This window comes from Diospyros lotus, chromosome 8, assembly GCF_014633365.1.
Source record: "Diospyros lotus cultivar Yz01 chromosome 8, ASM1463336v1, whole genome shotgun sequence".
NCBI classification, from domain to species: domain Eukaryota; kingdom Viridiplantae; phylum Streptophyta; class Magnoliopsida; order Ericales; family Ebenaceae; genus Diospyros; species Diospyros lotus.
The window spans coordinates 8,415,207-8,432,180 of NC_068345.1; the positions used below are offsets into that span (position 1 = coordinate 8,415,207).

Below are 16,974 nucleotides of genomic sequence, written 5' to 3' on the forward strand. Positions count from 1 at the left end.
AAATTTTTATTCAAAATTTTTAATTTTTTTATACATGCGCATCATGAATTATCTCTATAGTTATTTCGTAAATAAATATTATATTTTAGTATTATGAAATTATGTTAATAAAATATTTTATTAAAATATCTCTTATATATTTTATTTAAAAAACAAAAATTAATTGCATTAATAAGATTTAAATTTATAATATTTAAATATTAATTAATTTATAAAATAATTGTATCGCTATATTAAAATTTAATTAAATAAATTCGAAAATTATCAAAAATCATTGAATAAATTTTTACTTTCTTTTATACATGCTTAACGAACCCCTTCTCCACCAGAGAGTTGTCCTTAAGATAATAGAAAGATTAATATGGCCCACCCATTTTTGAGGGAAATTGACTTCTTAGGTTCTACCCACCCATTACATGCCACGTGGCACTAGGCCACCAGTCCGCGTTGCGCTCTATCGAAAGGCCGGCGGCGACCCCGTCTAGTTTCCCGTGTACCCCCACACAGGCGACCGAAACCCCGAAAGGAATTCTATTATAGGGACAGAAACTCTACGGGAGGACTCCACAACAACCCAACCCAGCTTCTTCATAAATGCATCACCAATCCCTCCTTTTGTTTCGTATTGACCGCCATCGCCACCGCCGCCGCCGGCCCTCCGCCGCCGGAACGCTTTGCCCCTCCGCCCTCACCATTAATTCCTTGTTCCACCTAACTTCTCGCTCCGCAGCTAAATCCTATATATACATATATATCCTTTTATCTGTATAGTTTACCGCGCGTAACCATCTATCAATCATTTTGTTCATCTAATAGGAATGAAGATTTTCCGCCTCTTTTCCCGGAGAATCGCCGCCCCTCGCGATCCAGCGGAGCCGGTTGTGGCGTGATTATGCCTTCATTCTGCTGCGTCACCAACGTTCACCAGCGGAACTCGTCGAATTTTGCGGTGGTCTCATCTATGCCTCCAGCCAGGAATGCGTCCGCCGGCGCGGGGTCCAGATCCGGTCCAGCGAAGCATGACATCAACTATCACGATGTCGGACGGTTGAGCCAGACGACGGTGGCGCCGGCCGTGGCGGAAACCGGGCCGCTGCCGCGGGCCTTGCGTGAGCCGACGCAATTGTCGAGCGGCGATCAACGCGAGGTGAAGATCAACGATATTGTGGGTAATGGAATTTGTGGTATTCTGTATAAGTGGGTGAATTACGGTAAAGGTTGGCGTCCGAGGTGGTTCGTTCTGCAAGACGGTGTCCTTTCGTACTATAAGATCCACGGACCTGATAAGATCGTTGTCAGCCCAGAGACTGAGAAAGGGTCGAAAGTTATCGGAGATGATTCATTTCGGCTGATCTCTCGTCACAAGAATGCTGGCTCTCACCTCCGGAGGACGCCTCTTGGCGAAATTCATCTTAAGGCACGCTCTCTCCCTCTCTTTCTATATATCTATGCACACTCTTACACGCATAATGCTAAATTCTATTTGCATTTCTCTGTTCGATTCATCATGATGTTACAGATATCCAAGGCCCTTAGATTTTTTTCGTACCTCTTCTAATATAGTGCAATTTCTGTTTACTGGTAGAACTGTTTCAATCGTATGTATGCGTTTGAAAGCCAGATTGCTCTCTTTCAGATAGAGGACATCGTGGTTATCCAATTCCGGCGCTTAAAGCTTTCAGTGGAAGAAGGAACTTAATTATTTATGTTGTACTGTCAATTGTTGTGGTCATACATGATTGAACTCTAATTAATACGTGCATTTATTTAGCTATAGTATTGGTGGAATGATTGAACAAAGGCTTATGTTTTTTAATTAACCCCTGATTTATCTAATAGCTGTAAGAGGAAGTGATATTTTATTTCTTCTATATTATTACACACTTCATTTCAAGTAAAATTTTCTCTGTTTCTACCTTGATATTGTTGATCATTAATCAACTGGAAGAACCTTGCCATCTCAATTTTGAGCCGCTCTTATCTCTTGGATCAAGTTGTTTCCCGTATTGCACTGTATATGGTTAGATTACTCCTTGTTCTGTATCTATTGAGTGAATCAAAGTTTCCCCACCTGGAATCTTGCTCATCTGATTTCATTTCATTTCTAGGGTCCTATTTCCTTATCAATTCTTCCCCAAATAGTAACTTTCCTCCTTGTCTTTTGTCTTTTGCCAGCATATGATGGATAGACTTCTGGTTTCTATGTTACAGTCTAGGTGGTCCCGTTCTAATATTTTATAGCTCCTTTTCTTTAATCACTAAATATTTGTCAATTTGAATTTCCATCATATGGATGCATCACAGGTGTCATCAATACGCGAGAGCAGGTCAGATGACAAGAGATTTTCAATATATACTGGCACTAAGAGGCTGCACCTGCGAGCTGAGACTCGGGAGGATCGATTGGCTTGGATGGAGGCATTGCAAGCTGTGAAGGACATGTTCCCTAGGATGTCCAACAGTGAACTAATGGCTCCTGTGGACAATGTTTCTGTGTCCACAGAAAAATTGAGACAGCGCTTACTGGTAGAAGGTGTGAGTGAGGCAGCCATCCAGGACAGTGAGCAGATAATGAGGAATGAGTTTGCTGCATTGCACAATCAACTTACATTGCTGAAACAGAAACACTGGCTCCTCCTTGACACACTGCGGCAGTTAGAGGTACATGTAATGATTAGTAGAAAAGAACCAGCTAATGTTAATTGTATTCAGAAATCTACTTCAGTTTCTTCTCAACAGAATCCTGTACATCCTAGTGGCTAGTGCATCAGGAACCCCTCAAATTAACTGCTCTGGCACTGGGAATCTCTGATTGCTTTGCTTTTTTTTTTTTTTTTTTTGTATATAAGGTTGTTTCTCCCCTATTCTTTTCTTTCTTTTTTTCTTTTTCTTTTTTTTTTTTATCAAAAGTTAGGTTGGATTCTGAAATTGTGTATTTTTAGACGTAATTAATTCAAGTAATTCATTAAAGGCTGAGGGGTGTCTGGTGATGTTATCCATGTATAGTTTTCAAATGGATGTGACAAAGGTGTGTTTTAAATGTAACTGTGATTAATTTCTTACTCCTTTTTTCTTTTCAATTGTGGAATCTGGAAATTAGCATACTTGAATCTTGTATCAAGCTTGATGTTGAGATTGTCTTCAGAAATGTTTCATGGATATGGTCCTAAAGGACAAATGTATATTTTGTGTTTTAGAAGTCCTTGGGTAGAGGTGTTCCTTGATAACAATGATAAGGTTGTGCCTTTGTGACTAGTAAGGTCAAGGGTTTGAGTTGTGGAAATAGCCTCTTTGCAAAACAAGGGTAAGGCTGCATACAAAATTAACTCTCCCTAGGCCCTTGCAAAGCAGGGAACATTGTGCCATATGTCTGCCATTTGTATATGTATCCATTTTATCTTAATCTAGCATTTCCCACACCTATTTAAGGTTGCTGTCAACCAGAATTTGAAAATCGTTACTTTTGTTGCTTGACTATGATTCTCTATTAACTTTTTTCACTTGCCATTTGTCAACGTGTAAGCTCTTTGTGCTAATTCAGCAGTTGTGACTACATTTCTATCTTTGCTGGTTTTTGGATGCGTTGTTCACATATAAGTGTGTTTATGTATGCATATAAGATATACTCTGCAAATTAAAACATAAAGTCCCATTTCTATCTTTACTGGTTTTTGGATGCGTTGTTCACCTAGAAGTGCGTTTATGTATGCATATAAGATATACTTCGGAAATTAAAACAAAAAGTCCTCTGTTGCATTTAAAGCATTTTAGTTTTTATAATCGAGTTGAAAGGTCTTGTTTATGTACCCTAAATTTACCCTATGCTAAGATGGGAGGTAAAGAAGGGGAGGGGAGGGAAGGATAAAGTCTTACCTTGTTTTAGAGATCAAATAATAATGGAAGGTAAGAGGAAGGAAGGGTACGTGATACCCTCCTCTCCCACTCCATTCCCCATTTTTTGACATCTCAATTTTTGTTGAAGGAGGGCTATGTAACATAAAATTAGCCTTGCCTTTCTTTTAGTATTTTGGTTATACTATTTTGCAAATATCTAATATTATCATCTTTAACCGAAATAAAACATTAATCTTTCTATATACATAGGTCTTTCCCAAACACTATTTATTGCAGTCACTCTCTTAGACTGACTTATGCATTGTGTATAGATCATAACTTTTTTTTAGGTTTCCGGACTCTTGCACGGTATATTTCTTGCTTATTGACATTTTTTTTAAAAGTCTAATATATATTTAAGTGACCACATTAAATTCAAATTTTTGGATTTTTTATGACTTGGTAGTAAACCATAATTACTATTATTAAATTGATAACTTTTGCTACCTCATAAATTTATAAATGTATTTATTTTGCACATCAATTATCATTTTATTTTTTATTACTTTAGCATTTGCTCCTGGTCCATTCTTAATCCAAATGAAGTGAGGTTACATTACCCTCTTTTATGTTTCTCCCTTCCTAAACACGGAGAGTAATAACCTTTACATTACTTCTACTCTCCTTTCATTCCTCACTATTATGTACCCTTTCATTCCACGCCCCAACCCTCTTCCAAACTAAGTGTTAGGGTTTGTAGAAGAGCACGCAATTATGCAGCAAAAGGAATGACGGAAAATGGAAGAGAAGCAAAGAGAAGTACCTTGTTTGATTACTCAATAATAATTTAGGGAAATGCAGGTTAATGTTTATTTTTTCTAGTTTGGTTAGACCATAATTATTAAAGGAAGGGAGGTGTAGAAGTTAAAAATTGGTTCTTAATTAATTTGTGCATTTCTTCTAAAAGTTGAGGACATACTAGTTTGAGACATTTAAATATCAAGAAACTTCATTTACCATTCTCTATTCCCAATTCTAAAGAGGAAGGAAAGAGCTCAAGATACGGTTGCCTCACTTCGTAATCCCTCCATCAACTTCCATCTCTTCAATAATAATCGAATAAAGGTGAACAATAATTCTTAATACTCCAAATCCTTTACTTCTCCGATAAACACCTCAATTTGAACGGATAGTTAGGGTTTCAAAAGGACTATCCCTTTTGTGATAAAGAAGATATCGATGAAGATGAGGACAAGAAGATCTTAAACAAGGAAGTACGTTCCCCATCTCCACCCTTACTTGGTTGACCTTAACGATGATGTCGAGGTGAAGAGGACACCTCCTGATCTAATTTCACCGTCAAAGGCTATTGCTTCCCTTCAATAGCAAGGTTAACAAGAGTCTCTTCTCATGAATCGTGAGTGCTCCTTCTCTCTCTCCCTCTCTCCCCTCTCTCTCTCTCTCTCTCTCTCTCTCTCTCTATACATGTGTGCTATATGTGCATGTGTATGTATCTTGATCTTTATATGTCTCCATACAATTAGATTTGTGTGTTATTTTGTGTGTAAATATTTGGATTTGGTCAGGGAAAAAAATAGGTTTTAGTTTAATATAGTAAATTTTGTTGTTTAGTCCTTAAGAAAGTGAAAGAAGAAAGGAACTAATTTACTTGGCCTCACCAGGAAGGGAAGGAAGGTAGGGGTGGAGAGTTCATCTTAATTATGGATGGGGTGCCACTTCTTGATCTAGAGGATGTGGATCAAGAAGCATTAGGTGTTCTCCTTTTGGTCGGTGGTAAGATTGTGCAAAACACATATCATGCCTGGATGACTATTAATTGAATGTAATACTTCAACAGGATGAGTTTCAAGAGTTTCTGTATGGTGAAGTATTTTTTTTTAATTAGATTTTCAATGATTGATGTTACACATTGTTGTTGGGAATTATTGCTTGATGTGATTTCTTATGATTTCATTTGGCTGTAATATTCTAATTAAATCCTAGGTGTTGAATGGGTGAGGCTGCTGACAGTGAGATGCTGGCATTTCTCACATAGGAAAGTGATACAGATATATCCATTTATGTTTTTAGCTATCATACTAATAACTATTTAGTCTTTTCTTTATTTTTTTATTTTTTGCCTGAACCAGATATTTTCTTAGTTTTTTCCCCATTTTTAACATTCAAAATAGAGGAAATTTTTTGAAATTGTCTTTGGAAACTTCAATTTCAAGTTTGTTGTTGCTAACTACTTCTTTACTATTTCACTAAATTCTAACTGAAAAAATGGTTTTGATAGACATTATCAAAGGTTCTACCTGTGCCTGGAGACATAAAACACTTCCATGGTAAAGAGGTCATGTAACTACAGTATACGCAGTGGTGAAAATATTGAAGTCATTGTTAGCAGCATTGACTTCAATTTGAAGTTGCTATTGGCAACAATGATTTCAAAACACTTCATAGGCCTAGGTTGGGGGGAAATTTTTTCAAAAAGTACATTATTATCATTAAAAAACTCATTCTATGTCTTAAAAGGTAGAACACTAGTTGCTCTCAAGCTGAAATATCATCCTTTCCCATTGTGAAGATATACCTTACAAATGGTTCTGATTTTTTAATTTTGTTGAGCTTATGGGAAACACGTTACCAAGTAGTTCTTTACTAACCCTTGAATAATCCTTTATGTCACAAACCTATACTCTCTTGAACTTTCCCCAGAACCTGTCTATTTTCCCAGTCACGTCTTGAATAATAAGTTTCATGTATTTTTCAGATAACAAATCAATGGATGAATGGTAATTGAAGTGAGTTTTATCATGGCTTCATCACTTGTGGACATGTTTCTGTTTTATTTTATTTTATTTCTCTCTGAAAACTTCTGAAATCATGTGTTCATGACATTGCAATCATTGTTAACAAACATGACTTGAGAAAATGGCTGTGTTCGAGAAAAAAAAGTTCAGAAAGGAATGAGTTGGAAATAGTGCATGGTAGAAACTAGTTTGGCAAAAAACTCTTATTGCATTTGGACTTCAGAACTCCGACAGTTGTTGGAGTATTATGTTTGTTTCTTATGTACATGATCATTTTTTAATAAATATACATGTACCTGCATTTATAGTTCATGACTTGGATTTGCAATTTATAGCTTTTTGAGATAAGTAAGATCTAGTACATAGAAGAGTGGAACCTCTAAAACCCAAAAATTGTCCCAGACTAAAACCATTAAGCAACAGGACAATTTATCGATCTTTTAGTAGCTCTAGATTTAGTTGACAGGCAAAATGGCTCAAAATGTCAGGATGAACCCTGATTTTCATGCGAAATCAATTCTTGCTGTCTTTAAATATTTTTTTATATACTTCATTTATGCCTGCCCTTTATGTATATAGTTGTGCATGTATATGTACCTGTATGATGTTTCATGACCAAGATCTGGAATTTTTATCTTCCTTCTTCCAGATGAGTAAGATCTGTTTATGTATAGAGATAGACTGGGAAAATTTTGTTAGGAGAATCCTAGATCTTATATGAGTTATAAGGGCCTTATAGAAGATAAGGCCATATATTGAAATAATTGGCAAGCTAAAATTCATGCAATTGACCCGCATATGGTAGGATTGAGTCTTGATATGTTGTTGTTGTTGCTGCTGTAGTAAGATCTTTTTATCTTCTCAAACATTTTTTCCTTGGGTAATATGACGATGATGATGGTGCCCAGTAATTACATGGATGGCTTATGAAAACATTAACTCCTGCAATTGCATGAAAACATAATATTTGTGGTGCAATGTATAGTACATGGATGCTACTGAATGGGTGCACTGTTGCCCAAGATCCTGCTCATATAACTCAAACATAGTTAGATATTCTGTGGCTATGGAATTAGTTGTTTCCCATGCATTCTTTATTCAGGTATCTAGAATCTTGGTTGATTTGTGAAGAAGTGTTCCTGTATTTTTTTCTTATTTTTTGTCTTCATGCATGTTATTTTGTGCTAATACATTAACCTGTTTTCTAGACAGAAAAGGTTGATCTAGAGAATACAGTAGTTGATGAGAGCCAAAGACAATTGAAGGAGCTGGGATCTTCATCTAGGTTAAGGCAAGAGAAATCCAGTGGTAAGATTTACAAGTAGCTATTCATCTTTTTTCCCTTTTGTTCCTTCTTTTTATATTAATCAGGTGTGAGCTATGTTTTATATGACCTGGTCACAGTGCAACTCCAACAACATGGTTGAAGTTAATAATTGTATGTTTCTGAACTTAAACTATAATTTGTAGTTGGTTTTAGCCGTTCTTTATAAAAAAATGGAAACAAAAGGAAATGCTTGAAGAAGATATTCTTCACTGAGACTCAGATTTTACTTCCTCTGTTTGTTAGTGGCTGATATATTTAAGTGTCCTGATGTGGAACCGAGGCATGAGAGATAAACTTGATAGGAAAAGAAAAAAATCTAAGAGAGAAGCCAAAGAAGAGAGAGAAACAGGGAGGCACAAGGTTGCAGAGAGAGAGAGAGAAGAAGAAGAAGAGACATTGAAAGTGAAGTGACCTCAGAAATTCTGTATACTGAATATTGTCAAAAGACTAAAAATTTGAGTATTCCTCTTAATTTTTCTCCTATTCATACAGAAAAAAATAAAAAAAACATAATGATACTGAAAATTTAATAGCTAGAATTGTAAATATGTGAAAAAAATATAAAATTAAATTTAATTCTACTTTTATTTTGGATATAAAATAATCCTATTCCTAATTAAGATTCTTGTTATTCTTCCTTCTCCAAAATATATCTTCATTGCTTGATCCCTATAAATTCTCCTGTATTAAAGAAAACTCATTTTTGAGTTTTTCTACTTTTTAACATTTAATAACCCAACCGTGGCTGGCTGGTTTTCTTTGTGTGCTGGCTATATATTCGTATAATTGCTGGCTTGAACCTGGTGTTTACTAAGCAAAGATCTTGACAACTTTTCTAGTACTCCAATAAATCTGGATCAAGCTGCTGCAATTCTTCTTTAGTAATCCATGTGCATTCTGTATCTCAGCACTCCACCTGATGAATAGAGAAATATTAAGCCTTTCCATCCCTGGTCAGTATAGTCTGTTTCTTTCCACTGCATCTTGTTCAGCTTACTGGGAAATAAAAGCCCAGCAAAGCAGGCTAAGTATTTGGCAATGGTGGCTAATGAGACTTCCTGGACAGTGGATTTTGGCTTCAATTAGGCAATGGTTCTGACTTTTGAGTGATGAATGAAGAAAAGATGCCAAGAGAGAACCACAATGACACACTAACAGGGATTTGAGATGACATGCTCTATGAAAGTGGGGGCATTAAATTCAAGGAGGCTGACAAAATTTATTTCTGTATTAGTCACATACGCATAGATGTTATGGTTTTCAGGTTTGTTCCTTGTTGGTAATTAGGAGGGTGTAGTTGGTTTTATTAGGAGGGCATGTTTGCATTTCTGTCCTTATGTATCTGTTGGGATCCAATTTAATCATCCCTGAATATTTTGAAGAAGAAGTTAAAAATCTAAATCTACCAATCTGTTAATTCTCTCTCTCTAGAATAAGTGGAAAAACAGTAAGATTGTGAAATTTAAATGAAGTATTAACATTGACTACCATGTTCAAAAACAAGGTATCTATGAATTTGAACATGAACCACCCCAATCCCAAAGAACTTAGCAAAAGCAGACCTTTATATGTAGCATAAGTATGTTGTAGTCATAGGAAGGTCTCGATTGTCTCACAAAGCTGCAAATTGTAAGCTCTACGATTGCTTGATGCTGAAATCTCTGTGAAGACTGAAGTTATTTGGATATTGTTGCGTGCATGCATACCAGGAGGTGTGAAAGCCAAAAGCAAAAGAACAAAAAGTATTGTTTGTCTTCTGCTTCTATTGTTAATGTAACAATATGCCAGTACTGCATTTACTACTTACTAGACTGTTTCTTATCCATTTTTATGGTTCCCATCTTTCCCAGGTAGTATTTCTGTCTTTGCATTTTTTCTTACTGAAGTTATGTTTCTTTTCCAGAAGGAAGTGTGAGCGAGTCTGAAGATGACAATGAAAGGGTGGATGTTGCAGAGGAAGAAACAGATGATGAGGACAATGCATTCTTTGACACTCGAGATTTTCTCTCCTCAAGTTCTTTTAAAAGCAGTGCATCTGATTTGCGAGCATTGTCTTTATCTTCTGATGAAGATATTTATGCTTTTGAATCTGAAGATGATATTGACCCTTCCATTAAATCTGCTGGGAAGAACTTCACTTATGTTAAGCGTCGGAAGAGATTGCCCGAACCTGTTGAGAAGGAGAAGGCAGTAAGTCTCTGGTCCATGATTAAAGACAATATTGGAAAGGACCTGACAAAAGTTTGCCTTCCTGTCTACTTTAATGAACCTCTCTCTTCGCTGCAAAAGTGTTTCGAAGATTTAGAGTATTCATATCTTCTTGATCGGGCATATGAATGGGGGAAAAGAGTAAGTTTTTGTTAAGAACCTCAAAATTTATATATGTTTTTTTCTTTCTTGAACATGTGTTATTTTGCTCCATTTTGTTAGAATGTTTTTATTGGAAAATAATATTTCTATCTTTTTATTTGTTCAGTCACTTTCATCATTCTATATCAACCATTGGTTCTCCTTGGATTTAATTTCAGTTGCCTAATATACTAGCAAAAATTGATTGAGAAAGAGACATTTGAGGCAACAGTTAAATACTGTTTTTCTTAGCGAACAAGATCCTGGAGTTTACCAAGCAATAGACCATTGAACTTTCAGTGACTGGAGTGGACATTTTACTAAAAGTGTTAGGTTAATCAATCATTCTACATGAATAAAGATTAGAGTATGTGAAAACATTGAGAATTTTATATTTATCTTCAAATTTGGAAGACGGGGTTCCTCTCTTCCAAGGACAGCCTGTTAGAGTTGCTCTGCAAGTCTTTGTTTATCTTAACTAAAAAAAAAAAAAAAGTCTTTGTTTACCTTAGGAAACTGTTTACTGACAATTTATCTTGTCCTACATCTGGTGCCTACTTGTGAAAGGTTAGAAATGTCTGAGAGATGTGAAACCTTCTGGAAATTTATCCCTCTTCATGCCTTTTTTTTTTTGGCTAGCTATCTCTTATTTTGAAATTCATTGAGGTGTTATAATATCAATTTTTTCCCTTTTAGGTATGGCAAAGATATATATAATTTTCTCTCTTATTAATGCTGTATACATCTTATGCACCATGATGTGGGTAAGATGATTGGGACCCATAAACACAAGAGAACTAATAAAGTCATCAACATTATATGATTAGGATACTTGAATTTATCTTGATATATTTTAGTTTGATTAGGACTTTTAATAGATTACATGATAGGTTTTTCATTTCTAGATGGTACCATGTTTCAGTGTTTGAACAGTTTGATTTTATTAAAATCCTAATAATCTTAATGCTGGGAATATCACGCATTTAGAGTTTTGTTTTATTGTTTGCCTCTATATATTTGATGTTCAAGCCATACAGTTGAAAATTCTCTTGCTGTTAAATATATAAATCTCTCTCTCTCTCTCTCTCTTCATTTTGTAAGTTAAAATGCTTTTATTCTGTTGGCTAGCGTTTAATCTCTTTGGTTGGAAATTTAGGGTAATAGCCTTATGAGGATTTTGAATGTTGCGGCATTTGCTGTATCTGGGTATGCTTCAACCGAAGGAAGACATTGCAAGCCATTTAATCCACTATTGGGAGAGACATATGAAGCTGACTATCCAGATAAAGGCCTTCGGTTTTTCTCAGAGAAGGTTTCCTTTTTATACTGAAAAGAACGCGAACATTTTCTTCTTTTTGACAAGTGAAATCTGAAGTGACATGAACTTTTCCTGTCTATTCATAGTTCCCTACTATATGACAGTTTTCCTTTTTCAACTGGAAATCATATTGCCATGTTGGTTTGTGCATATCAAATTAGTCCACTATTTGGTCCACTTTGCTATGTAACCTTGATAACATGTAAAAAGAACCAGAACTATGCACAGAGAAAAAGTTAGCTTAGGTGACTTTTTTTGTTCTTTTTGCTATGTCAGGTAACTTATATATATATATATATATACATACCTGCATAAATACTGTATACCTGAGGGCAGCAAATAATTATCAGTATATCATCAAGGAAATATTGTACGTGGACTGATGGCTTGCTGTGTACATGTCACTGTGACATCTCTGACTATTTATAAAGCCCTCCACATGAAGCTCTTGCATATTTTAAGCAATTATTTTCAAAAGAGAAGCTTAAGCATTGGTATGATGAGCAAGAGTCATGAGAAAAAATAAAAAAAGCTGGGAAAATCTCACGGTGATGAAACCTTTAGGCTTTGGTTTAGAGGCTATTGAATTTATCTGCTTTCAAGTGTTCAAATTCAAAATTGTGGTCTTTATTCCTTCCATAGGTTGCTGGACGTGTGACTGATAAAAGTCCAACATCTAATTCTGTTTTCATGGGAGTATCTTTTGTGATGCAGTCCATATTTACCACAAAATAGGTGTGACTGCTTTAAATTGAGACTGCCCGACAACTAGAATAACATAATGCTGAAGGAGATGTTATGAATTAGAACTTTAATTTCTTTCTTATTTGCTCAGAAGTGAGAACCTGTAGGATGATGAGAAGTGCACAATGGCATAGGATTAGGTGGAAAAGTGCTGTTGAAATGTAAAATTTGGTAGTAAATGGGGTCTTGAACAATAGTGATGAAGACAAATGGTAAGAACAACAGAAGAAAGAAAAGAATGGGGTTTCCAGCCATAACTAAAGAAGCTTTTGATAACTTCATAACAAAAATTGTTTATGTACCTATAATGGTCAACACCATACAAGTTTTGCATTTAATTTCTTATTATTAAAAGATGACATCTTCAGATTGAGTTATTATATGTATTTAACATGAAAATGCATTAGAGCCTCTTGCCAATGGGAATGCTATTCTAAAAATGCTTTTACTTTTGTCAGGTTAGTCACCATCCAATGATTGTAGCATGCCATTGTGAGGGTACAGGATGGAAATTCTGGGGAGATAGCAATCTTAAAAGCAAGTTTTGGGGTCGCTCAATTCAGCTTGATCCTGTTGGTGTGTTGACCTTGGAATTTGATGATGGAGAAGTTTTCCAATGGAGTAAGGTATGGCCCAAAAGAACATGCAAATTTGGCTCTGGATCATTATATTTTCATTTTTCTCACCTAGTATGAAGTTTGAGTTTCTCTTTTCAGGTAACGACTTCCATATACAATCTAATATTAGGAAAACTGTACTGTGATCACTATGGCACCATGCGTATACAGGGGAACCGCAACTTCTCTTGTAAGCTAAAATTCAAGGAACAATCTATCATAGACCGCAATCCTCACCAGGTGTGCTCTCTCTCTCTCTCTCTCTCTCTCTCTCTCTCGCTCGCTCGCTTTCTAAAAGGAAAGAAAAGAAAAAACTAGGGGGTATGAACTAAGTTAAGACTTGAACAATGTAATGGATGTTTCAAAGTAACACAGATAGTTAAGATTTTGATATTGTTGTAATAAGGAACCAGAAATTTGAACCCATTTTAGGAGAAAAAAATAGGATTAGGAAGCTAGAAGCCTAGTCAATTTAGGATAGGAATATTCCCCAGCAGAGTTTTATTTTTCTGACTCCTATTAGGATTATCAATTTTCTTGAATAAATAGGAGTATAATCAGAATTTTTTTACGTTTTATTAATATTTGATTATGCAGAGTATTCAGATGTGCTTCTCCCATTCTTCTCAGGGATTTTCTGCATCTTTTTCTCTATCTGATTCTTCTTCTCTTTCTCCTTGCTATTTTCATTAGTAAGATCATAAAGTGGAAATCATGGTAGATGATAATAGAACATTTTTTCAGAGGAGAATGAGGAAAGTGGAAAGAATTATGAGAAACTCTACAATGTAGCTAAAGTGAGATGCACCCTCACCTTTTTATTGGAAATAGATCCAAATATCCGTGTTGAGGTTGCCTTCAATTTAAAATTTAGATGATCCAACCAAAGTAAAACACAGAGGATTTTTATGTCCAATTCCGACCTATCTTATTCTCAGATGGGGGTGGGGGACATTAAGTGGTGAGTGTTGTAGAATCTTAATGAGATTTTGAGTTTGGGTAAATTGGGGTTGAGTGAGATAGTTTTTCTCTTTTGTAACCTATTATTCGCATGGTGAATTTGTGCTCTTTTACCCAGGATGTAGGCACATTGCCTAATCATGCTAAATCTTTGCGCATCTGATTTTGATTCTGTGCATGTTACAAAATTTGTTTGTGTTTGATTTATTCCCTAACAAGTGGTATCAGAGTGATCCCTTACAATCTGTTCCCTTCATTTCTGTCAAAATGTAGTATGATATACCAGGGCATTTTCTGTAGTTACATATAACCCAAAGATATGAAATTCTAATGTCTACTTTGTTCCAGTGATTGCATATGTAACTGGGTTTCTTAAGTGCAATAGTTGTGGCGCAAAAGAGAAGAGGCTTACCTTCCTACCTGCCATTTGGATGCTGATTAATCATATAATCCCTCATTGTCATTCAGATCTTCCACATTTTCTTGTTTGTTTACTTCATTATTTCATCTGCTGCACCAATTGAAGTAGCTGTAGTAATCCAGCAGATGTGTCCATTGCTGCCTTTTTTTTTTTTGCATCTCTCTCTCTCTATATATATGTGTATGTATATGCTGATTAAAAGTTGATTGGGGTGGAGACTTCATTCTTCCTCCTTCCTGTTTCCTTCCAAGTGAATTATTCATGGCGAAGTTCTATGATTCTCCTTGCCATCTGGCCAAGTGGAGGATATCACTTACAGGATCTGGAAAGACGAAAAGGGAGGATCTGTTGAACTTTATATATGTAGAAAATTAGAAGACTGCACATGCTTTACCACAAATGGACTGGAATATTGTTTCTTTTCACAACTTCAAGTGATCATGATGGTTTCTAATTTGAATAAACTTGTTTTGGGGGGAGACAAGAGACGTGTGCTTGGAAAATATCTAAGAATTATGCTACCGGAATGATTTTGCAGGTACAGGGGATGGTTCAGGATAGGAATGGAAAAATAGTGGCAACTTTATTTGGAAAATGGGATGAGAGAGTGCATTTCATGAATGGAGACTGCTCTGGTAAGGGGAAAGGACCTGAACTAGCAGAAAGCCGTTTGCTATGGAGTCGTAGCAAGCCTCCAACATATCCCACTAAATATAATCTCACTCGCTTTGCCATCACATTGAATGAGCTCACTCCTGGATTGAAGGTGAAAAGCAATGACTGCTATATTTTCCAGCATGTTGTCCACTTTCTTGTGCTACTTTGTGCCATAGATACTAGAATAGTGTAACATCGTTCATTTCTTTCCTGTATCATATTGAGATATCTCTTTTGAAGTAATATGTTAGTGATTGATGACCGATACATGTTGAATCAAGGTAGGGGTTATTCTTGTTGGGTGTGTAAAGCTCTTATCCCAATCCCTGAGATGCTGTTATTAGATTCTAAATCTAGTTTTATGCAGGAAAAGTTGCCGCCCACAGATTCGAGGCTCAGACCTGATCAGAGATGCTTGGAGAATGGGGAGTATGACAAAGCTAATTCTGAAAAGTTGCGGCTTGAGCAGAGGCAGCGGCAGGTAAACTAATGCAATTTTTCCTCCCCCATGTTGAACTAATGCTTGGGTTAGGATAACCTGCAATTTTGTGATGTTTGAAACATAGACAAGGTTCTATCTCCTCTCAACGGGTTAACTAAGTAGAACACGACATGAGATGCCCCTGGACTGAAGTTACTATTACCAACTAAGCACAATTTTCTGCATGCATGATGATTGATGGAGCGCTCTCTCCTTGATTATTTTCCATGTCGTTTATGCAAATTCCAGCATGATGATATTGTCACAGAACAAGGTCAACTTGTTTTGAAGGATCCTGCATAACCGAAGTTGCTTCAGTTTTGAGTCGATATCAGAAATAGTTAATTTAATGTAATTTTTCCTGACGCATACTTGGTTCTTTTCCTCCTACTTTCATACAGCTTGCACGCACACACATAAATAAATTCCATTAAAGCTTTTCCTTATAATGAAGTAGCTCTACAGTTGGCTGTTTGTTGTAAATTGGTTGGGATTTGAGCTTAGTTGTATGGAGGGCATATCGTATCGTGCAACATAATACAACTTTGCTAATTTCTGCTATTAATTGGAGGTTTACGGTGTTAGTTGTTTGTGGTGATCATGATCATGAATGATGTAAACTTGTTTGAATCGGGTGCCAGGCTCGGAGGATGCAAGAAAGTGGGTGGAAGCCAGGGTGGTTTAGGAAGGACAAAGGAAGCGACACTTACCGGTATACTGGTGGTTATTGGGAGGCTAGAGAAAAGGGCAACTGGGACTCATGCCCTGATATATTTGGCAATTTCACTTCTGATCAGACGACGACTGATTGAGTATGTTCACTCTGTTTTTATTTTTTTTGGTTCGCCTGATTGATTATGCTTTTAATTTTGTCTTTTGCTCTTTCAATATTTTCATGATGTGTTTGTTAGATAGATAGGCTGCGGATGATTGATGATATGAGAGCCATTTAGGGTCGGGTCGGGTCGGGTACTATGCAGGTAAACTACAAACACAGGGGTTAGGGCGAGTATGAAAGGTCCGACTTCCATTTGATGCTTTCTTATTTCAAACTTTATCCTGTTGTTGAAAATGTAGAGATGCTCTTTTGGTTTCATTCAGATCCAGATCTCTCACGGAAGGCTAAGTCCTTAAAAAAAATCCTTGAATTCAACTTTGATTCGTGTCAGCTTTGGTTTGAATTCACGGGAATTGGGGGAAATACTTATTAGCAATGCTTAGTCTTTTATTCTGCAGTCCCTGTCTTTGGTTTGATCACTCAAAACTCAATCGCAAATATTTTTTTTTGACTAAGTCACTTCAGTGTTCGGTTGATTATAATTTTTTTAGTTTTTTATTTTTTTTAAAAAATTTTGTAAGTAAAAACATTATCCATTCCTCACCTGAACAACAAGATAGACGATGGCGAATTCTTTAAAAAAAAAAAATTGTCTTTCGCAATAGAATCTAA

General features: G+C 36.0%; 1 protein-coding gene across 6 annotated transcripts; it reads left to right on the forward strand.

The window, feature by feature from the left end:
* The first annotated feature begins 561 nt into the window (after positions 1-561).
* Positions 562-16,759, forward strand: LOC127807798 (oxysterol-binding protein-related protein 1C-like). Of its 6 annotated transcripts, none has more exons than XM_052345910.1 (11): positions 562-1,417; positions 2,305-2,661; positions 7,859-7,958; positions 9,881-10,326; positions 11,483-11,638; positions 12,847-13,014; positions 13,105-13,245; positions 14,925-15,152; positions 15,411-15,524; positions 16,166-16,336; positions 16,436-16,759. In XM_052345910.1, exons 1-10 carry the CDS (start codon positions 893-895, stop codon positions 16,334-16,336), a joined length of 2,406 nt encoding a protein of 801 aa, XP_052201870.1. In that variant the 5' UTR covers positions 562-892; the 3' UTR covers positions 16,436-16,759. The 6 variants fall into 6 exon arrangements, with proteins under 6 accessions (XP_052201870.1, XP_052201871.1, XP_052201869.1 ...); XM_052345911.1 differs by having other exon boundaries at positions 16,440-16,759; XM_052345909.1 differs by having other exon boundaries at positions 16,166-16,759.
* The last annotated feature ends 215 nt before the right edge of the window (positions 16,760-16,974 follow it).